Source organism: Lutra lutra, chromosome 9 (assembly GCF_902655055.1).
Source record: "Lutra lutra chromosome 9, mLutLut1.2, whole genome shotgun sequence".
NCBI classification, from domain to species: domain Eukaryota; kingdom Metazoa; phylum Chordata; class Mammalia; order Carnivora; family Mustelidae; genus Lutra; species Lutra lutra.
The window spans coordinates 55,494,359-55,519,028 of NC_062286.1; the positions used below are offsets into that span (position 1 = coordinate 55,494,359).

At 35.6% G+C, this 24,670-nt stretch overlaps 1 protein-coding gene across 2 annotated transcripts in view; it reads left to right on the forward strand.

The window, feature by feature from the left end:
• The window catches only part of C1D (C1D nuclear receptor corepressor), a 35,190-nt gene extending 16,568 nt beyond the window's left edge, over positions 1–18,622 (forward strand). For both annotated transcript variants that reach the window (XM_047746253.1, XM_047746252.1), the window contains exons 2-5: positions 12,764–12,910; positions 13,670–13,736; positions 14,048–14,103; positions 16,988–18,622. In XM_047746253.1, coding sequence (XP_047602209.1) covers positions 12,773–12,910; positions 13,670–13,736; positions 14,048–14,103; positions 16,988–17,152 — 426 coding nt within the window. In that variant the 5' untranslated portion in view covers positions 12,764–12,772 and the 3' untranslated portion in view covers positions 17,153–18,622. The remainder of the gene's footprint in view (positions 1–12,763; positions 12,911–13,669; positions 13,737–14,047; positions 14,104–16,987) is intronic.
• Positions 18,623–24,670: the final 6,048 nt, after the last annotated feature.

Below are 24,670 nucleotides of genomic sequence, written 5' to 3' on the forward strand. Positions count from 1 at the left end.
ATGCAAATGTCATGCAACATAAATCCCACTTTGAAGGAATAGCATAAAGGATAAATAATCAGTGGAATGTTCTGGGCAGGGGAGTGTCGTGATCCGATTGAGGTTTTTAACAGGATCACTCTGGCAGATATGTTAAGAGCAGATTCTTGTAGAGTGTGGTAGGCAAAAACCAGGAGACTAGTTAGGAAGGTGTTGTAATAATTCACATGAGATACAGTGGCTTCATAGGGTGAAAAGAAGTGAGTGTGGTGAGAGTTCAATTTTGGATGTATTTTGTAGGTAAAACTAACAGATTTGTTTATGGATTGACTGTGGATTATAAGAGTGAACTAATTGTCAGGGACTTGAGCAAGTTGAAGGGTGGAATTGCCATTAACTAAGAAGTGAAAAACTAAGGGAGAAGCAGGTGTGTGGGGGAAGATTAGGAGTTCAGTTATGACATGTTAGGTTTGGGATGTCTGTTAGTCATCCAAGTGGAGATGTTGAGTCTACGGAGTTTGGAGTTCAGTGGGGCAGAGTTCATTGCTAGAAAAGAACATTTGGGAGTTGTCAGTGAACAGATGGTACTTAAAATTGTGAGACTGGAGATAATCACCAAAGGAGTGAATGTAAACAGAAAAGTAGTATAAGATCTGAGTCCTTAGGCATTTTAACCTTCATAGGTTTGGGGAAATGAAAAACCAGCAGAGGGGACAGAATAGATAGCTAGTGAGGGACAGGGACTAGCGTGGAATTCAGGGCTGAGTAGTGTGTTCATTTTTGTCAAATATAATGAATGAGTGGATCAAGTAAAACAAGATTTGACACCTTTGGATTTATCAAGATACATGAGAAGTGGTATGATTGATGGTTTTATATAATAAGTCTGTGGAGAACCTTGGGAACAAAGAGGAAGAGATACTTTTGTTTGGACGCTATGGGAGCCTTTATAGAGGAGGGACATTTGGTGCTGGTTTAATGTTTCACTAGACCCAGAATATAGGGGATGGGGTGTGAAGATGGGGTATTCCAAGCAGAGGGAAAGGCCTTTCTTCTTTCCTTTCAAGGCCATACCTCCCAGTCAGTTGTTTTAAGGCTGCTTTTGCAAGTCCTCTCCTAGCCATTTCCTCATTCTGGATAATTACTCTTGCTCTAGGTCTGAAGAAATTCACAAAGGACACAAATTAATGCTAGTTATCCTCAACCAGGTGCTTGCTCAGTTCCCTGACAATTCTTTTCTTTATCTCTACTCCTCCTAGCACACACTCTACAATGCCATGTAAATGAATAACACTTCCTGAGCATTTGCTACATGCAAGGCAGTAAGGATTTATTTATTTAATAGATACTTATTTAGCAACTATGACGTGCTGCCATGGTACTTGGAATGTAATAATGAGCAAAGACTTGCCCTGTACCAGGCTTACAGTCTAGTGTGGATGATGGGCATTCATGAAATGATCACAGAAGTATAAAATTGCAACAATGACAGGGAGAAACCGGGAGTGCTGTGAGACTAATGGATGTGACTTGATCTGAGTGATGAGGGAGCTGGGGTGAGCAGGCAAAAAAATGGTGGTGACTGGAGTCCTCACAATTCTAGGAGTTCTAAGGAGAGAACAAGGCCTGAGAGGCTTTTGTACATGAGAATAGGGAGAAAAATGACCTCATGGTGGCTAGAAAATTTTATGCGTAGAGAAGGGAATTTATTCATATAGTTCTTTAAAAGAGCTAAAGAATACAGGTTTAATTTTAGCTGCTAAGTTGGGGGAAATGACATCGGGCATATTTGGGAATACATTTCAAAATTTCAGATAATTGAAAAATTTACATATGTATAAAATATATATATTATAATATGTTATATTTATTATTGTTTTAAAATCTTCCTTCTGAGAGTATAATGTAAAATGTGCTCCCTTACCTCCCTGTTTATTGGTTTTCTGAAAGTAGCCATAGTTAGCAGCTTCTTTTGTATCCTTTAAGAAATTTACATGCAGGGGTGCCTGGGTGGCTCAGTCCTTAAACATCTGCTTTTGGCTCAGGTCATGATCCCAGGGTTCTGAGATCAAGCCCTGAGTCAGTTGCCCTACTCAGTGGGAAGCCTGCTTCTCTCTATCCCACACCCCTGCTTGTGTTCCCTCTCTCGCTGTGTCTCTCTCTGTCAAATAAATAAATAAATTTTTTTTTTAAGAAATTTACACGCATATACAAGTATGCCTCCACATTCATATATCTTTTTGCTTAAAAACAAATGGGTTGTATTATATATCTTGTTCAGTTTTTGTTCTACTTAACACTTTTTCACTGCCTCAAAGTATTTTATTGAATGACTATATCATAATTTACTTAACCAGTTCTTGTTAATGGGCATGTAGATGGTTCTCTGCTTTATAGTTTCACTATTTTGGGGCGCCTGGGTGCCTGGGTGGCTCAGTGGGTTAAAGCCTCTGCCTTCGGCTCAGGTCATGATCCCAGGGTTCTGGGATCGAGCCCCGCTTCGGGCTCTCTGCTCATCAGGGAGCCTGCTTCCTTCTCTCTCTGCCTGCCTTTCTGCCTACTTGTGATCTCTCTCTCTTTGTCAATAGATAAATAAAAATCTTTAAATAAAAAAAAATAAAGTTTCACTGTTTTAAAGAGGGTTATAGTAGATGTCCTTGAACATTATCTTGTATGAAAATATACTCTTTGGGAAGTAAAATTGCTCAAAGAACTTTAACATACATAATTTTGAAGCACAGTGCCAAATTCCCATCAACACCCCCCCATACTCAGTTTACACTCTGCTTCATAGTGCATGAGAGACTGTTTCTGCTCACCTTTGCCCATATTATGTACTATATCTCTTTTTAATTTTTGCTTGTTTGGCAGATGAAAAGTGGCATCTTGTTTTAGTGATTTATGTTTCTTTGATTATAAGTTTGAATAGCTTTATGTTTATTGGTCATTTGGATTACTTTCGTATGAGAGCTTCTGATTTTCTTTGTTCATTTTTCTTTTGAGTTGTAGGTTTTTGTTGTTGTTAAGTTGATTTGTAGAGGTTCCTTTTTATTTGTCTTTGTGTTGTAAACATTTTCTCTAGTTTTACATATGACTTTGACTTGTATTGGTATGTTTATTTATTCATATTTGCATGCACACATTTTTAGGAGGGCCAGATAAAGTGTGGGCATCAGGATTTTTATAGAAGGAAATTTATGACATTATTGAAATAATCAGATATTCTGGAATGTCAGCTTTTGTTGGAAATGTTAGTAATATAAACCTCATTTGAGGCCACAAGGGTCTTTTTTTTTTAATATTTTATTTATTTATTTGACAGAGATCACAAGCAGGCAGAGAGGCAGGCAGAGAGAGTGGGGGAAACAGGCTCCCTGCTGAGCAGAGAGGTGCATGTAGGGCTCGATCCTAGGACCCTGAGATCATGACCTGAGCGGAAGGCAGAGGCTTAATCCACTGAGCCACCCAGGCGCCCCTCTGTTTTGTTTTTATAAGCTTTGTTCAACAACTGTCACACATCTGGTGAGCACACCCAGTAACCTAGCTTCCCTTTCCTCCCAATTATATTTGGAATCAAAATGGCAGATAATGGAGCTGTTTAAGTATTCTAGACTACTTAGGTGTTCCTCAATTTATGAACTGAGTTATATTCTAAATGTTAGGTTTGTGAGTTAGGTATCTAATTTCACTATAGAAATAATGTGTGTAGGTTCTTTTTTTTTTTGAAAGATTCATTTATTTTGAGAGAGAGAGAGTCTATGAGTGCACAAGTGGGGGGAAGGGCAGAGGGAGAGAATCTTTCAAGCAGACTTCCTGCTGAGTGAGGAGCCCAAGTAGGGGCTCTATCGCACAACCCATGACATCATGATCTAAGCTGAAACCAAGAGTCAGACACTCAACCGACTGAGCCAACCAGGTGCCCCTATACAGACACACACACACACACACACACATATATATTTTTTAAGATTTTCTTTATTTACTTGGGGGAGAGAGAGAGTGAGAGAGTGCACAAGCAGGGTGGGGGTGGAGAGGGAGAAACAGACTCCCTGCTGAGTAGGGTGCACAATGTGGGGCTTGATCCCAGGATCATGGGATCTTGACCTGAGCTGAGGGCAGACACTTAACTGACTGAGTCACCCAGGTGCCACCGCCCCCCCACATAGGTTCTTACCTCTATTCTCAAAGTATAAGTAACTCATGAAGGCTAGCTTTTTTTAAATTGTAAAGTCAAGATGTCCTGTAATTTTGCCCTTATGTACTTCAGTATGCATCCTAAAATGATAACATTATACATAACTATGATGCCATTTTCATAGCTGAATTCTAATTTCATAGCAAAATTATCAGTAATCTCTTAGTGTCATCTAACATCTGATCCATATGCAGATTTTTTTGTCTCAAAATATTTTTTTAACACTTGATTTGAATCAAGATCCAAACAAAGTCTACATATTCCATTTGATTGTTAGCTCTCCCAGATCTCCTTGATCTCATCTTCCTCTACTTTTTCCTTTTCTTAGTTTTTCTTCATTACACTTTATTACAGAAACCAGGTCAATTGTCCAGTAGAGTATTTCTCATTTTAGATTCGTCTGTTTGCTTTCTTGTGGTAACTTGTTTCTCTATCCTTTGTATTTCCTGTAAAATGGAAGTTAGCTTTAAAGGCTCAATTAGATTCAGATTCAACTTTTTGGGGGAAGTTGGAAATGTTACAGAGATGGTGCTGTGTATATCACGTTGCTTCATATCGGGAGATTCATAATGTTTGTGTCCTAAATTCAGTGATGTGGAGATTGATCCCTGGGCTTAAGTAGTAACTGTCTCACTCCTGTGTTGTAAACTTCCCTTATCAACCCTTTATCTGTCAGTGATTGTTGTGTGAATCTGTAAATTCATTAGGGGTTGCAAAATGGTGATTTTTTTTTTCAATTTGTCATTCCTTCATATTCGTTAGATGGAATTTGAAGTCTAGTTTTATTACTTGGGAACCTGACAGTTAGGAATACCAAGGTTATTGCGGGGGAAATTCTGTCAGAACAGCAACTTGTAATGTCAGTAATGTACTTTTCTTGCTGTCGTTCCAGAGGCTTAACGGAGTGTGATGGTTTTTTTTTGATGTGACAGCTTGCCTAGGCTGCAGCCCCAGATATTCAGTCCAAAACCAATCTAGGTGTTGCTGTAAAAGTATTTGTAGATGTCATTAAAATCTACAAATTAGCTGATTGTAAGTTTGGGAGAATATTCTAGATAATCTGATGGGTTTTATTCAATCAGTTGAAAGGCTTTAGAAGCAGAGCTGAAGCTTCTGTGACAAAAAAGAAATTCCACCTGTGGACAGCAATTTCAGCTTGTAGCCAAGACTTCTAGTATGCTTTTCCTTGATGGCCTGCCCTGTAGATTTTGGAATTACTTAGCCAGCCCCCACAGTTGCTCAAACCAGATTCTTGGAATAAATCTCTTCATATATCTCTTGTTGGTTTCTTGCAGTAAATGTCTTCAAATCTCCTATTGCTTCAGCTGCTCTGGGTGAGCCCTGTCTGGTACCAGGAGCAACTCCCCTGATGCCATTTTGTCACAAAATGGGGTGGGGAGTTGTGGTAAGGGTCAGAGAACCTACATTGTTTAGGGTGACCATATGATTTATTGCTCAAACTGGGACTTCTGAAAGAGAAATGAGCTGAGTGGATGGCCAATGGAAACAATAGACATAAGCTGGGATTGTCTTGGTTAGATTGAGGCATAGTCATTCTATGTATCGGCCACTGGTGATAGAATATCATGGTGGCACAGCCCCCTCAAAGAACTTGTAGTCAAAGGGAAGTTAAGTACATAAACAGACAATACCAGATAGTGTTTTAAGTGATATGACAGATTGTAGTTGTGTTTTTCAGAGAAAATGGTAAGGTGGCACTCAGAGAAGTCTTCACTGGCTAAAGCAAAACCTGATCTTATGTCCAAAGTTTGAACAAAGCTAAGTGGGAAGAATGGTTAATGTACAGAGAACCATCTAGGTGAAAAGTTAGAGTGAATGGGTGTGGCACATCTGGAAAACTGCCATTGCGGCTATAGCTCTAGGATTGGAAGAGGGGGGACAATGAAAGATGAGGTTAGACAAGCAAGGGCCACGTCATGGTAGGCCTGGTATCCATACTGAGGGATTGGGGAGCTACTGCACAATTTTAATCAGAGGTGTACCATGACTAGAGTATCTTGATAGAAAAATCATATCTTGTAACCTTCCAAAATTGAAAGTGGAAAAAGTTGACAGAAGGGAGACTACTCAAAGGCTCTTGAAATGATCTAGTGAGTGAGAGTGGAGGAAAGCTTGTGGTGTAAGGACATTGAGGCCAAACTGATGGGACTGATTGGATCTGGGGTCTGAGGAAGGGGTGAGGGGTCACTCTCAGGTTCCTGGCTGGATTGACCTTCCTGAAATAAGAGAATCATCGGCAGGAAGTAGGGGAATGGCTTCTGTTCCTGTGTGATGTTGTGCATCCCTCCTTTTCTGTCTGTATTTTGATTTTCCTTACCAGTGAGAAGAGGGATGGAGTGGCAATAACATCCTGTAGGGATTACTAGGAAGGGTTCCCTCCATCTGTGCTTTAGTCTTAGCCAGACCTTAGGATGGAAAGAGGCAAATTTTCTCCTGCACTTTCCCATCTCCATCTCTGCTGCTGGTACTCTAGAAGGAGCAGGTCAAAGGTTGAGAAATGCCTTTAGAGAGAGGGTAAGGAGCAGAGGAAGTTGAGTTATTTTCTTCTTCCCCTTCTTTGGACATTTTGCCATGTACAACTTTGGGCGAGTTATTCACCCTCAAGTAAAGGAGTTAATGTGTATAGAGTACTTAGAACAGTGCCTAGTTCATAGGCAGTGATTTTCAAATGTTTGCTGTTGCTGCTAATACCATACATTTCATGGCTTCATTCTGGGATCTGAGTACCAAAGGGAACAGCGGGAAGTTTCTGCAGCTTCTTGTAGCTTCTCCTGTGGAAGGAACAAATACTTAGGAACTGTCTATATACAATGTTAGAAGAAATCATATGAATTGGAGGGAATTTCTGATAATAGAAGATAATAGAAGAACCATTGTTTTGTAGTCTTCCTTGCCTTTATTTTTTTTAGTTAAGAAACTATTTTACCCTCATATTTAGTGAGGGTAATTATGCTTACTGCTTTGCTTTCAGTGTTCACCCTAACCCATTTTAACAATAAATAACTGCTTGTTTATTGGGGCTTAGGGACCAGGAATAGTTGCAGGAAAAATCCCCATCATGATTCTGGGGAGGAAAAATATTCTCAAATACAAAAACTGGTTGAAAAAAAAAATACACTATTTAAATAAAGGCCTTACTGTGTTTTTAATATTTGTAGTATTTGTTAAAAGCCAAAATACAGGGGCGCCTGGGTGGCTCAGTGGGTTAAGCCGCTGCCTTCGGCTCAGGTCATGATCTCAGAGTCCTGGGATCGAGCCCCGCATCGGGCTCTCTGCTCAGCAGGGAGCCTGCTTCCTCCTCTCTCTCTGCCTGCCTCTCTGCCTGCTTGTGATCTCTCTGTCAAATAAATAAATAAAATCTTTAAAAAAAAAAAAGCCAAAATACATTGTTAAAATATGCCTTTATTTGAGTTTAATGATTTGTTTTTTTATTACAATTTTAGTACATGTTTTTTGAAATAACAAAATTTAGGGGTGCCTGGGAGGCTCGTCAGTTAAGCCTTTCACTCTTGATTTTGGCTGAGGTCATGATCTCAGGGTTGTGAGATCGAGCCCCTTTGGCTCGAGCCACTTTGGCTTGAAGCTGGGCATGGAGCCTGCTTAAGATTCTCTCATTCTCTCATTCCACCACAACTCCCCCCACCCCCAAATTAGCATACGCATGCTGGCTCTCAAAAAAAAAAAAGAAATCATGAAGAATGAAGAGTTAAAAAAATGAGTCTGCTTTGATCCTATTCCCTAATCCTGCCTCTTCTCAGAAAGAATGTCTCTTTTTTGTATATCTCTTTCCAGACCTTTTTCTACATATCTTCATATATACAGGTCTTTAAAATCAAATGGCATATGTTAGATACATATTGTTTTATATACAATGTTCTATGAATTTTTCACCATTTCTCATTGTGTGTTACTATATAAAGATTTATTTATTTGTTTTTAATACTCTTTTGGATGGATGTGCTGTAATTCATTTAACTGTTTCCCTATTGATGAATATTTAGCTTAGTCTTTCCAATATTTTGTTAGAGGTTTTTCATTAAACAAATGTTTATTGACTGTCAGGTAGTGCTAGTGAACAAAACACAAAAATTTCTGCTCTCATGTGGTTATGAGGTAGCCATACAGTATATGAGTAAAATAAATATGTCATGCTACTGAGCACTGTGAGGTAGAGAAGGAGATAGGAGTCCGGGAAGTCGGAGGGGGGGTTGCATTTTAACAAAGTGTGGTCAGGAAAGGATTACCTATAGGTGACATTTGAGTAGAGATCTGGTGAAGGTGAAGTAATGAGCTCTGAAGCTCTTGGTGCAGGAGAAGCATTCTAGGAAGGGAAGAAGTACAAAGGTCCTGAGGTAGTGGCATGCCCCATATGAAGGGGAAGAGCAATGAGGCCTTTACGGCCGGAGTGGAATGAGCAAGAAGAGGTGGAGTGGGAGGAGATGAGGTCACAGAGGAGTCAGCAGAGGGAAGGCTTTTTGCAGGGAATCTGATGATGGGCTCCATCCCAGGACCCTGGGATTAGGACCTGAGCCAAAGGTAAATACTTAACTGACTGAGTCACCAAGGTGTCTGAGTCCGGGCTTTTTGAACCACTGTAAGAGTTTTGTCTTGGGGCGCCTGGGTGGCTCAGTGGGTTAAAGCCTCTGCCTTCGGCTTGGGTCATGATCCCAGGGTGCTGGGATCGAGCCCCACATCGGGCTCTCTGCTCAGCAGGGAGCCTGCTTCCTCCTCTATCTGACTGCCTCTCTACCTACTTGTAATCTCTGTCTGTCAAATAAATAAATAAAATCTTTGAAAAAAAAAAAAGTTTTGTCTTATATTGAACAAAGTGTGGTAAGCCTTTGGAAATTTCCAAGCAGGGTCATGATACAATCTGATTTAGATTTGGAGTGATCACTCTGCTTTCTTGATAGTAAACTGTCAGAATGGAAACAAGGAGGTCATTTAGGAGGCCTGTGTAACAATCTGGGCAACAACAGCGATGGCTTGGACTGATTTGGACCAGGATGGTGGCAATAGAGGTGGTCTGGGACATGGTTGCATTCTAAATATGTCTTAAATATGGGGTGAGAGGGAAGAGTCAAGGACCATTCTGTAATTTTATGCCTGAACAGATGGAAAGGTGGAGTTGGAAAGACTCTAGCGGGCAAGCTTTTGGTTTGGGCACATTATATTTGAGAATCTATTAACACACAACCAGAGTTATTGAGTAAGCAGTTGGAAATGTGATTTGGAGTTCAGTGGGGAGGTCAGAGTTGGAAGTAAAGACCTGGGAGTCATCAGTATATTAATGCAATTTAAAGTCCTGAGTTCACCTGGGGAGTAAATTAGAGGGGAAAAAAGAATCAAGGACAGCCTGTGGGCATATCAAGGATAAGAGGCTGAGGATATGAACGGGATGCAGCAAAGGAGACCAAGAAAGGAGCCATGAGGTAGGAAGGAAACCAAGAAAATGAGATGCCCTGGAAACTAAAGGAAGTGAGTGAACAATGTCAAGTCATGAGAACTGAGAATTGACCATAGAGTTTAAGTTGCCTATGTGGGTGACCCTGACAAGAGCAATTTTGAGTGAGAAGGAGGGGACCTGATTGTAGCAGATTCAAGAAAGAATGGAAGGAGAAGAATTGGGACTTAGAATAAGCACATCTTTCCAAGGTTGGAAAATGTTTTTTTTGCGGGAGAGGATATGAAGTCAAGATGTTTCTTTTGTTGTCAAAAATGGAAAAATAAAATGTGGTAATCTTATATTTAATGATAGAGCAGAGGGAAATACTGATGCAAGAGAAAGTGGGAGAGACTGAGAGAAGAGTTAAAGGTGTCCATTTTAATAAATTTGTATGTATGTATACAAGGATTTCTGTAAGCTACATTCTTAAGACTTCATGAGTCAAAGGGTATGTACATTTAAAAAATTTATGCCAATTTATATTCGTTCCTTGTATACCCTTGCCAACATTGAACTTCGCTAATCTTTAAAATTATTGCCATTCTGATGGGAGATATCTGTATTATTTTAATTTGTAGGAGTTCTTTATATAATCTAACTAATTCTTGATTATATTTTGGTATATATTTTCTCCCAGGCTGTTTCTTGTCTTTTAACTTTGCGTATGGTATACTTTTATCATATTGTAGTTTTTTTTTTTCCCAGTTTTTATGTAGTTAAGTCTGTCACTCATTTCCTTTTATAGCATTTAGGTTTCATTTGGATCATATAAATATTTTAATAATCTTTTAATATATTTATACATTTACCTTTTTAATTCATCTGGAGTTTATTTTTCTGCATGTTATGAAATAGGTATCTCAGTTTTTCATCTTTTTTTGTGTGTGTTCTTAAACAGTTAAGTACCGTAAGAATTAACTGTTTTTTAAAGGTTTGAAAGAAATTACCTATATCTTCCAGACTCGGAGCCTTTTTGGAGGGTAGCTCTTTGACCTTAAAGTTTTTTTTCTGTGGTTTATCTATTTGGTTTACATACTTCTTTTTAGGTTAATTTTGATAATTGATTACCCATTCCCCAGCACCTTATTCTTTTCATCCAGATTTTCAAATTTATTGGCTTAAAATTCTTCATAAGGAGAATAAACTCTTAAGTCTTCTCTACATTTGCAATATATCCCTTGTACTTATACCTTTATCTGGGCAGCAGCTGCTGGAGCCTTCTAAGATCTAGAGATTTTGGTTTGGCTGTTTTAGCCCTCATGGCCCAGTTCTTAGTGCCCTTGTCTTGGAGTTATTCATACATTCACCTTCTCTTTTGTTTGTGGGGGATTGGAGTCCTCCTTGACTCTCTTTCTGATCACCCTGATCCCATTCGCTCTTTAGCTTACAAAAATTTATGTTGTTGAGGTCTGCTGATGTTTCCAACATTACTATGGACTTAGTTTTGGATTCTTCTGTCATTTGGAGAGATTTGGGGAGGGATGAGAGGCAAATACTATTTTTTGTTAGCCTTTTGAAATAGGAATTCCTATTTCAAAATATGAATATATATATATATATACACACAGTTCTTTCCTGTGTGGTTTTCTTTTATCATGTCCTTTGTTTAATTGCTGGTTGCACAGTAGTTTAGATAATAACTTTACAGCCCAAGTAGTGATAGTCAGATGGACTTCACTTTTTTTTTTTTAAATGAAACCAGATGTCTCAGCAGAATGTACTTGTTGAATAGAAATGTTGATACATCGTCACTGAATATTCCAACAGTACTTTTTAAAGTTAAGTGACATAGTCGTAACATTTAGAATTATAAGGGACTTTACATATCATTAAGCCAACTGCCTTATTTTATGGATGAAATATTTGAGGCCCAGAGACTTTTAGTGATTTAATCTAAGGTGACAAATTCAGTGATCAGGCAAGACAGAAAACCCAAGTCTCTTTACTTCAATTCTACTATGCTTTGCTATTTTACACATTCTTGTTGTTCTATGTAGCTTTGTAATGAAAGAGGTATTTTTAGCTAATATGTATTTTTTAAACCTACAGATGGTATGTGTAGCTTGGAATTGCTTCTGAAAATTTAGTGTTAGATAGCATATTAAATATGTTGGTGCGGATTTTGGTTTTTCTCACATTGATATTATGTATTATGATATAAATATGAATTTTAAAAGAATGGGCTGTCAAGATATACTCTAGCCTAAATGAAAATCATATTATTTATTTCTCCCAGGTTTCCTCTTTTCTGCTGGTAAATTTTATGTGATTTATGAACTCTCTGAATTTTTTATTAATATTTTAAAGAGGCTTAAAGAACATATATAAATGTAAATACAGGCTTAAAAATGATTTTATTTATTTTTTTTTTAAGATTTTATTTATTTATCTGACAGAGAGAAATCACAAGTAGGCAGAGAGGCAGGCAGAGAGAGAGGAGGAAGCAGGCTCCCCGCTGAGCAGAGAGCCCGACGCGGGGCTCGATCCCAGGACCCTGAGATCATGACCTGAGCCGAAGGCAGCGGCTTAACCCACTGAGCCACCCAGGCGCCCCTTAAAAATGATTTTAGTGATAAATAGTCATAAGCTATTTCAGACCTAGGTTTTCTGATTTTTTAGTTTAATATACTATGCTGCTAGATCAACACCTAAATTTAGAAGGGCTAAAATTTTTCAAAGTTTTTCAAAGAAAGAGCTTATTATTTTTTCAGCAAGCATAAGGGATAGGATATACTCATCATACTTTCATAGCTTTGCTTAGTCTTTAATTTCAGCAGGTTTTTTTTTTTTTTAAAGTTTTTAAAGTGTGGGATTTTGATTATTGATAATCCATGTTTGGTCTTTTGTTCTTGAAAGGTATTGAGGCTCTGATATGTGTAGCATTAGTGGATGGGTTTATTGGATGGGTTCTCTTCTCTTCCTGCCACCCAAACAATTTGAGGAGGGAAAGTTTGAATGTAGTTGCTCTAAAATTATATTTTAAGAAGATTTGTTTAATTATCTTCAGGTTTTAATTCTTTTAGTACTTTTTAAATACATGATATAACCTATTGATTTTGCTTTTGTAAACTAAAGAGCAGTCTCTGCCTCCCACGAACTCTAAGAATTTGATTTTTTTCCAGTTGGTCATAATGGCAGGTGAAGAAATTAATGAAGACTATCCAGTAGAAATTCATGAGTATTTATCAACATTTGAGAATTCCATTGGTGCTGTGGATGAGATGCTGAAGACCATGATGTCTGTTTCTAGAAATGAGTTGTTGCAGAAGGTATTTTAAAAATGTAATTTCTAAAACATAATTCATGAAACAGAATGCTATGTTATGAAAATATATAGAGGATATAGATGACTGACATATGCTCCTTTCCCCCTTAATTTCAATTTTATAAGTTTTTAGGGGGGGAAAAACAAAACAGAACTCCAACCTTAGGAAATACTTACTAACTATATTTTTATTTTGACTTGGTTTTGAGAAAAAGGAACACTCACAACATTCTTTTTGACAGGCTCTATCTTTGACCTTTTAAATATTACAATGATGTTATCAGGGTTTCTGGAAACCCTATAGGACAAAAAGAGTAAATTGACTTTGACAGTCTAAAACAAATCTCATTATGTTTCTTCTGTCTTTGGTATTGCCTAAGCATTTTAGCCTGCCTCTTATACATAAATGCATCATGTACAGTGTTTATATTGATAAATTGCTTTTGACATACAAAACCCAGATCATAACTCCTGAAATTAAAATAATTGAAAAGAATTTTTCTTGGATTATACACATTCCTTATCTAAAGTAAAGATGATACCCTGAAGTGAAAATTTGTGGGCAAAAATCACCAGTTAACAAAACTTTTTTTTTTTGTAAATTATTTTCAAGATCATTTGGTTATTGGATTATAGGAAGTAAAAGAAATATCTCTTTGATACACTGTATTTGGTGAAAGTTTAGAATAATGTGATGGTGCTCAAAATTTGTATTTCTTTTTTCTTTCTCTTTCTCTCTCTCTCTCTCTTTTTTTTTTAATAGTTGGACCCCCTTGAACAAGCCAAAGTGGATTTAGTTTCTGCTTACACATTAAATTCAATGTTTTGGGGTATGTATATTAATTTGGAGTTAATTAGCAAATTATTTATTATTTCAAAGGTGATTTATTTTTTAAATGCTAGCACTTTATATACAGTTATACTTTATGGCAATTTTAATAGTCAAATATTTATTTCCTTCAAGTCAGAATACCAGATATCCATGAGGCACATAAAAATTTAATATTACATAGAGGTTGAATAATTTAAGATTTAATTAATGATTTTTTGTGACATTTCTTATTTGTGAGTAACTAGAGTTTCTTTAATTAATGCTCTTAACTAATATGCCATTTTAGTCCATGAAATCTTTGTCTTACAGTTTATTTGGCGACTCAGGGAGTTAATCCTAAGGAACATCCAGTAAAACAGGAATTGGTAAGATTGCAGTGGATTTCTTTTTATTTGGCTATTTGTTGTGGTATTCCTGAAGTCAAACTCACAGTACCTTTATCATACTAGTGATGGAGAACAAAATTATTTAAAGTCCAAATTATGAAAGTGAGCCAGATTTCCTCCTGTCTTTTCCTTACCTTTGTTAGAGAAATAGTGTTCCATATATTATATAAATCTCTGGATGGGAAAATGTTAAAATTCAAGTAATTATTTATAACTTCCATATTATTTTTTCTATAAATTCTCGAAATCCTGTTCATCTCTACAACTGCCTTTTTTTTTTTTTTTTAAACTCTTACACAATTCTTGAAAGTATATTCTAGTTGATTTACTAGCAAAGACGGGAAAGTTTCTCCCCCACCTTTTCAATTCTTCCATTAATTCATTTTCTCAGCAGTAAAGAATCCAGTTCAGCAACAAAGCTAAAAGCTTTTTTGGCACTGGTTGTATGTGTACTGTCCAGTAATTCTGCATTAGTGACATATTTACAACCTGTAATAAATCTTCTAGGTTTGTCTTTGTATTCCATTTAGATGTATAAGTACAGTATATAAGGTCTAGTATCATGGAGTTTTTGCTGACTTCAAAAATTAAATCATTCAATATGAAAGAAAAAATTAGAAATCTAACTTATGGTTACCTTCTTGACTTGGCTTTATGAATAAGAATATTAATAAATTTATTCTTTGTTTATAAGATATGAAGTAAATATGTGAAATACATTTGACACTATATTATTATTGTCAAGTCTTATGGTGGTTGATATGTATGTTATTTACAACTTTAGAATACTTGATCATTTATTTATAAAAAAATGAATAAACCAGATATCTTGTCTTCATTCTATAAATATATGGACTAAGGCATTGTCTTCTTTTAAAGTTCTTGGGGAGAAAACAAATTTATTTTTAAATACAAAAATTGTGAAAAATACTTAAAGCAAAAATGTGAAACAGTATGAGGCACAGATCTTTATTTGACCAGTGATACTGACTTTAAAATCTTAAGAAGTATGCCCTGTATCATCTGTTTTCAACTTTCTAGTATGGACTTTACATTTATAAGGTTTCTCATTTTTCCTTTAACACAAAGTTATTTGAGGTGTCTTAATATTTGATTCTGTCATTGGAAATGGATAAAATCATCATCTGTCTTTTTTCTCTGTCAGAACCCACTTTATGGAGAGTACATTCATATTCTGAATGATGCTTGGGACATAAAAAGCATACATAAACCCATTCCCCTTTTCTGACCTTGTGACAGACATCACTAATTGATCACAGAGTTAGTGTATGAGAGGAAACCTGTTTGTCATGTATATCATGAGTGGGGAAAGGCACTGAAAAGAGTCATTTTTTTTGTTCAACAAATGATTGAGTGCCTACTGGAAGCCAGGCATTATATCCAAGTGAGATGATTCCTCTGTGAATAAAGCTGTAGAATACCACTGCCCTTGTCGCGATGCCAGACTATCTAGTGGAGGGAGACAAGCAATTAATGTAAACAAATAATATATATACATATACAGTATGTTGGAAAGTTATATGTAAAATATATAGATATATAATATGTTAAAAAGTTATATGTTATGGGAAAAGAAATAGTATAAGATGAGGGGGATTGGAGTGCTTGAGTAGGATTGCCATTTTAAATGGCAGGGCCTATTAACAAGGTTAACATTTGAGCCAACTGGGGGAGAGAGGGGGTGGCTGTGTGGATATTTGAGGAAGATCATTCCAGGCAAGCCTGGGGTGGGTGTATGTTGGGAGGACTTGGGCTTTTACTCTAAGGGAAGTAGAGAGCCGTGAGAGGATTTTGAGCAGAGTTGTCAGCCTTTCACAGTTAAAAAATTCTAGGGGTTTTGAATTCTTCTGAGTATATTTCTGTAACTATTTTTATTACTTTAATGAAACCTGCTTTTTGTCAGTGTTTTATCATTTACTATGCTGTTTTTGGCTGTCATCCCCTTTATTTCTCCAGTGAAAGTAGAGAATAGCCCTTTATTCTGATTAATGGTCTCAGAAGATTCGAAGTGGTATGGCAACCTATTATGTTTCTCACCTTGTAAAGTCTGATTAGAACTGTGTATTTGATTAAAAGTATCATGTGCTTATTGATCAAAACTATAAAATTGAACAAAAAACCTTGTATTTTTTTAAAAATTTTTTTAAAAAAGAGTTTATTTATTTATTTGACAGACAGAGATCACAAGTAGGCAGAGAGGTAGGCAGAGAGAGAGGAAAGGAAGCAGGCTCCCTGCTGAGCAGAGAGCCCGATGCAGGGCTCAATCCCAGGACCCTGAGATCATGACCTGAGCTGAAGGCAGAGGCTTTAACCCACTGAGCCACCCAGGCGCCCCCAAAACCTTGTATTTTAATTTTGCTTATTTTAATTGTGATACTAGAAGGTAAAATTTAAAAAAAAAACAGTTAAATAGTACTTCTTCTATTTTCGGTTTAGAAAAGTTTCAAGAGAGTTTAATTTGTGTGTTTCGTACAAGTATATGAGCTCTATTTTAGATTATAGACTTCAGATACGTAAGAGTTATGTGGATTTAGGTTAATGTTAAATCAAAACATGTATAACCACATGTAAACAATTCAAGGATGTCTTAGTCTAGTTCTTCCTCTTTTGAAACACTCCAAATACTTCTGAGATGACTTTTTAATGTCCATTCCCTGCAGACTGTGAACTCCAGGAGAGCATGGAGCATGTTTATCCTATTCACTTGCACTTACTAGCACCACTCAATAGGCAATAAATACATATCTGTTGAATTTAACTGAGGGATAGTATAATAAAGCTTAGCAGTGGTGAACAGCTTAGTAAATTTATTGCCTTTTTTTTTTTTTTTTTTATCTTTAAGGAAAGAATCAGAGTATACATGAACAGAGTCAAGGAAATAACAGACAAGAAAAAGGCTGCCAAGCTGGACAGAGGTGCAGCTTCAAGATTTGTGAAAAATGCCCTTTGGGAACCAAAACCTAAAAATGCATCCAAAGTTGCCAATAAAGGAAAAAGTAAAAATTAACCCTTTGGTTTTGATGTACATATATTGAAAAAGTACATCATTTTTTATTGTTTTCCACAAAACAGATGATTATGTGGCAATTCAAGGTTCAAATGTATTTGTTATTGAATTCATATATAAAATTTACATTTTAAATTTATAATGCTAAATATTCTTTTCCCTAGAAAGATTAAGTTAATCTTTATTGATTTTCCTATAGAACACAATGAGGTTTTTAACACTGTGATATATTTTATATTTATAGTTTATCATCTCTCTAGAAAAGACTCTTATTTCCTTGTATAGGTCAATTTTTCAAGTTTTACAAGCAACTTTGAAATTTAAGTTAAATGTTCTTTGTAAACATTTGTCTATTTTAAATGAATAATGACTTTATGAAGTATGCTATCTGAAGGCTGAAGTTATAAATACATCTGTTTTCCCTGTTAATATTAAGAAAGAATGAAATGATTTAAATGTCCATTTTTTTTTTCTATGTAGCTACTTCATCATGTTTTCATGGTTCTGGGAATTATTGCTTTTTTTGATATTTGAAGTGTGAAATTAAGACTTTGAGGTTATATTTTAATTCTTGGCAATTTGCCTCTTTGTTCCATTTAAGGTAAAATATATTCTCATTAGCTTTAGATGGGAAATGAGGCTGTCTATTGATGGCTCAATTTTGGCATAATGGGTATACCTTACCAATAAAAGCTGTAAAGGTTGTATAGCTGACTGTTTATTTTTCTCTTTTGTATAATTTTGCCCCTGAAATTAGGGAGATAGGTTTTAGAAATAATTAAGAATAGAGAAACTCATGAGTTTTTGTTGCCTATGCATTGTGCCCGTAGATCTCTTGGTCTCACTTTTTAGATTTTTTGATTACATGTTTTCGAGGTGATACTGAGTACATACAACTATTTTGGAACAACTTTCTATGTTTATATAATACCACAGTTAAGGAGAGGACAAGTCCAAAGGAGATTATATTGTGTTTATATTCTGATTTATTTTTCCAGAATATTTGTTACAGAGAATTCTACATGCTAAAATTTTTTTTAATCTCTCAGTCCTTGAATTTTAATTATATGCTTTTAATGCTTTCAGTCTGTGAATCCACACCATTATGTAAAGGAATGCCAAGTACAGTAAAGTACTTTAATTTTTGAAAAAGAAGTTGTTAAAATTTTCTGTGTGATTAATTCTCCATAAGTAACCTTGAATAAATGGATTTCTTGATTTATGGTAGAAGATATTGGAAAATGGTCTTAAAATGTAATGGGTTTTGTAAAGCATGTTGAACTCTTTCTATGGCACATGAAGAGGAAGTCACTGATAGATGCAGAGAGTCTTCAGGCTCAGATGTCAGACAGTTTTTGAAGTGGAAGTACATGTATAGTTGCTTCATTCCTTTTTTCATCCTCATCCTCTCAAATTTCTAGTTTTTTGAAAAAGTAACTTCTTCACGAGAGAAATAAATATTATGAGCAAGTGTAGTGTGCATGCGTTATTTATTACAAGGAAACTTACAACTTGCATTTTCTGTATATTTCTAATTTCATAAAGAAAAAAAAGAAAAATGTCATTCAGTTGCAGAAAATCATTGGACAAGTTATTGGTTTGTGAAAATCCAACTCTAAATTCTGTTAAATTGGAGTTTCTTAGTAAATAATTTGTTCAGTGTTTTATTAGGAAAAGTAGTAGAACTAAAATGTTAGTTGAGTGTATTGCCTTTTATAATGTAGAATTTGAAATACTCATTACCTGGCACATAATAAGGAACTAAATGGTAGTAGTGCAATGAGTGCTCATTTGTTGTTGTTTATTCATTTCACAAATATTTAATGACATACACATTGCCGAATATTGTGCAGGTTCCAAGGAAGACAGCTCCAGCCTTTATTCTATTTCTATAAAGCATTATGAAAAAAGTAATCTTTTTGTTCAATTCAGTTTTTCAGAGTTACTAGGAAATTTATGACAAATTGTGCTCATTAACCTTAGTCAGAACCATAAAGGGTGATGGGTTGATCTATTTGACTGTGGTGTAGTTATTGTTAACATAGTTTTTTCCAAATGACAGTCTGCTCTAAGTTTAGATGTTAATCACATCTTTTATTAATCTCCTTGGGAATTAACAAGTTGGAGAGGTTATAGCTATAGATATTTTTAAGATTAGAATTATAGACTATTAATCTAATACTAAATAATGAGGTTTTGTCTTTTAATATTATTTTAAGTACAATTTTCTTGTTCATAGTTGCAGGATGGGAATTCATTTTAGTAAAGTAGCATATGTTAAGAGGAAAATTGAAGGTTGACTTATGGTTTACATTCCTGGAATTAGGAGGCTATGTCAAGTTGATTGGTTTTTAAAATACCCTGCAGATTAAAAAATTATTCTACTTAGCTATTAGAAATGGATTGATATTATTTATAAATAAGATTTTTTAAATTGACTAGGAAATGCTTCAAAAATGGACAATGTATTGAATATAGATACTTATTTCTTCAGTAGGTCATTGGAGAAAAAGATGCTCTAGGAATCATACAGTTTATGATATAGTTAAACTATAATTTAATGCAGTGCATTATCAGAAATTCTGGCTTTACAAAGTGACATAAACTGAGAAATAATCAAACAGTGATTCTGACTGTCTTGTAGTAGCTAAGTTTAGTATATAAAGGGAAGAAAAAGAAGCATTGGCATCTCATTTTTTCTCATATTTTTGGCCCTTGCCCAAATATATGCAATGGTTCCCTTACCAAATGACCTTGGTAGAAACCTATTTTATATAAAGGTGATCTGAATGTACTTTACTAATAAAATCATTTCCTTTTTCTTGTATCCTTGTCTAAAACTCCAGTTTTGGAAATACAAACTACATTTTGTTTATTTTGTCTATTAGCATTTTATAGTTGCCATTAATAATTATTTTAGGGGGAAAAGTACACAGGACTTCATAGTAGAATTCTGTAGATTTGTTCTACTTTGTTAATTTGCTATTATATTGCTTGTGAGCAGGATTTCAAGAAAACGCTTTGAATGTTTTTGGTTAGCAGGTATGTTTTCCTGTCATAGAGTACTCTTTGGAGTAGCTACCCTCTGACTTGATGTGCCTTTTAAAAGTGTCTATTTTTATGGCATAATTTTTTAATATAGCCAGGAAGGATTAGTTAAGTTATCTAGAAAAGGGATAGCTATAGTGATCCCTATTGGCAATTGAGGTTTATTTTTAATTCTGTCCCCTCCCCCACTCCGAAAAGACCAAAACCCAAAACCAGTCTAGCTCCGTGTAATTCTTCTGTTCATAAAAGGTTGAGAAAAGATGCTAGCTCCCCACTCTCCCCTGGCCCCCATAAACTTTGAAGTTAAGCAAATGTATTGTGGCAGAATAACTGCATGCAAGATGTCAGTTTTGTAAAGCAATTTATTTCAGACCGTGTACAAAATTTGATGGTGGGGAAAAATAAGCTTTTATAAATGAAACATTTAAGAGACTTTTTTTTATTATTTGCTTTCAGTTTAGTGTTGCCTTTTAGGTGCACCATTTCAGTTTGGCAGCTACAATAAATGACTGAAGGAAACTGAAGATGATAATTCAGCATTTCAAGATGCTTCTGCTGAAATGAATGTAGACCTATCCAGGGCTTGAATTTAAAGTTTATAGTAATACAGTTTTTTAAAGCCAAGTACCCAGGAAATGATATGATTTGAATGAGATGATTAGGAGAAATAGAAAAGAATACTTTCAATCCCTTGTTATGTGAGCATTATCTATTGAGAGTCTCCATTGAAAATGTTAGTGTAAAAAGAATAGAGGCTTGTTATGTACAATTTACTGTAGTATGTACAATTCATCTTGGATCTTGTCCAAAGAGGTTTAGCATTAAAATAGCAGAAGAATTATTGTCACAAGAAATCACCTGATTTAGTGCTACAGAAGTGGATTACCTATATACAGTGCTGTAATGTATCTGGCTGATACTGTTTCATTTAGTGACCTTTGCTCTCTAATAATGCATTCCATGACTTAATTTAAATCAAAATCATTTACTACTCTATTTCTGATACTTTCTTTTCTACTGTCATTCCCTTAAGAAAGGAATTCATTAAAAATATGTATAATAATTGCTGAGTTTTATGAGTTTTGACATTTTTTATTTTTAACATTTGTGATTTTGACTATTTACATGTGACCTTAGAGTCCATGGGGTATACGATATTTTGCAATTTTGTCAAGGCATAAACCTAATTCCTGCTAAATGCCATGCAGAATGGCATTACTCAGCTAATGATGTGGCCCTAGCAAACCTCTCAGCAGCCACACTTTCTTCCCTCGCGGTCTCATGCATTTATTCACTCATTCATTCCACAGATGTTTATTGAGCCTCTTCTGTGTGCCAGTTCCTATTACCGACGTGGGAAATTCAGCAGTTACCCAGACAATATGTAGTGATTGAAAGATGTCAGACTTTATCATGTGAAAATGGCTGCTGTGGGTTGAATTGTGCTCCCCCAAAATGCATATGTTGAAGTCCTAACTCTCAATACCTTGTAACCTAACTCAGAAATAGTGTCATTGTGGGTGTAGGTAGTAAAGATGAAGCCATTAGGATGGGCCCTAATCCAGTGTGATGGATGGCCTTATTAAAAGGGGAAATTTGAACATAGACCTGCATAGGGAGAACATCAGATGAAGATGAAGATCAGGGTGATGATCGTATAAGCCGAGGAATGCCAAAGATTGCCTGCAAACAACCAGAAGCTACGTGAGAGGCATGGAGTAGATTTTCACAGCCCTTGGAAGGAATGAACCTTGCCAATATCGTGATGTTGGATTTGTAGCCTCCAGAGCTGAGAGAGCATACATTTCTGTTGTATTAGCTGTTATGGCAGCCCAGCAAATGAATACAATGGCTATTCTATGAGAGGAATTAAAAAGATTATTTTGCATGTGAAAGTACATCCCCTTTTAATAATAGGAAATTTTAATTAAGTGTAAGAAACTTTATGACATAAGGTGAAAGTGTAATTCTGAGGAAAACCCGGAACCTGTATATATTTACTCGAATGTTTTTTTAATTTGAGCAAAGATCTCAGGACTTAGACTTTGAAATATCAAGGGTCTGTTATACTCATTCTGAAGCCAAAACGTTCAGACTTTTTTAGCTGAGATTGTCAGTTATGATTGAGTGTGCCATCTTTTAAACTTGGTTTGAAGAAACTCATTTCCCTGAAGGAAAGAAAACCATGTCAGGTTTCCATGGAGAGAATATTTTCACCAAGCCTATTATGTGCTGTGTGGTCTTTTCCTAATATAATGCAGCAGCAGTTAGGTTCAAATAATGAAAATAAATACTTAACACATCTTACCCAAGTTGTGCTTATCCAAGAGCACAAACCACTTAAGAAATCTCCTATTGAATTCAGCTTGATAGATTTTTTTAAAGTCATTTTCCCCCACAAATTCTAAACTGTATAATGTCTTTAGTTTTCTTTCTTTAAAGTTAGGTATTAGAGAACTCAGAAGTGGGTTTTACTAGTTTGGGCCCAGGTTAATATTTTTTAGCATTTTAATTGCTGTGTATTGATGTTCAGCTTTTAGAATCAATCAGTAGATTAAACATGGAAGACAAGAATGTAAACAAAATCCACCTTAACAATGTAAAAGTAAAAGCATACAGAAGTGAATTTGAAATGGGGGGTGGGGGACGAGGACATCCTCATATGTGGAGAAGTCCAGATGCTGCGTAACACTGATTGATGAATATGGTTTTACATTTATTTCAGTAGTAAACGTAATAGCTCTATTCTTTAATTCTTACATGAAAAACTGGAAGGAATAAGGGAGACTAGTATAAATTAAATCCTTATTTCTAGGATGGGGAGTCAGATGAGGTCCAATGAAAATTAGCAGTGTAGATATACATTATGAAGGTAATCACCAGAATTAAAGACAGAAATGATTTGAAAGTGGTAATTCCTCACTTGGAATGGAGATGAAGTGGGAGCATAGCTTTTTTTTTTTTTTAACATGGTTTGGTGAAAAGATGTGAGAAAGTTGTACTAATGAGCAAAACATTTGTTCAAAGAAGCAGTATGACAGTTGGATAATCCAGTGAATGCTAGTTGTTTAGTTTTTGAAATGTTAGGCAATAAGTAAATACCTCAGTGGAATAATGCAAGAATGCTTTAATGTGCATGCATATATTTCATTGTCTTAAAAAACCCCTCAAACACCTATATATAAAAATGTCAATAGGTAGTTAATAATTTTCCTACATTTGAACCCAGTTTATTATTTTATTTATTTAAAATTATTTTTATTAACATACAATGTATTGTTTGCCCCAGGGGTACAGGTCTGTGAATCATCATGCTTACACATTTCACAGCACTCACTATAGCACATACCCTCCCCAATGTCCATAACCCAACCACCCTATCCCTACCCCCCCACCTCCCAGCAACCCTTAGTTTGTTTCGTGAGATTAAGAGTCTCTTATGGTTTGTCTCCCTTCTGATCCCATCTTGTTTCATTTTTTCCTTCCCTATCCCCCATAATCCCCTGCCCTGCCTCTCAAATTCCTCATATCAGGGAGATCATATGATAATTGTCTTTCTCTGACTGACTTTATTTCAGTCAGCATAATACCCTCTAGTTCCATCCATGTCATTGCAAATGGGAAGATTTCATTTCTTTTAATGGCTGCATAGTACTTCATTGTAGATATATACCACATCTTTATCCATTCATCTGTTGATGGACCTCTAGGTTCTTTCCATAATTTGGCTATTGTGGACATTGCTGCTATAAACATTCGGGTACACGTGCCCCTTCGGATCACTATGTTTGTATCTTTAGGGTAAATACCCAGTAGTACGATTGCTGGGTTGTTGGGTAGCTCTATTTTCAACTTTTTGAGGAAACACCATGCTGTTATCCAGAGTGACTGCAGAACCCAGTTTATTTTTAATTTTCATTTCAGACAAGTTACATTCCAGATATAGATAGAAAATAAGAATTTTGAAGTGGCTCCCTTTTCTAGCGTGCCTTCAATGTTCTTTCAAAACTTCTAAATGTTATTCAAGATAAAGTTAGATACCACAACAGTAGGGTTATATGTAAGTGATAGTGTGATCTTTGCTTGAATGTTTTAGTAATGCTGAATTGGAAGAGGGGTTTTCTTGTCCCTAATTTTCATGAAAAAATGAAAGTTGAGGAGAAATGCTCTTATAATTTTTTTCAAGACCTTTTCCCACACTGTAGTTTAACTAGATACATGGAAATAGATTGTTCAGTAACCGAAGTCATACATGTCAGAAGTGTAGCAAAATGTAAAATCCTTAGGATTTACCCTAACAACAATTAAAATTAGGGTTTAAGGAATTGGAGTTGCTAGATTTTATCTACCACTTTTAAAATTTGTAGAAAACGCTAACAAAGACTAGCCTATTAGTGGTTTTCTTGATTATTGATGCTACTTAAAACCTTAGCACAAGTTGATATTCGAAGTTACCTAGCTACTTTATAT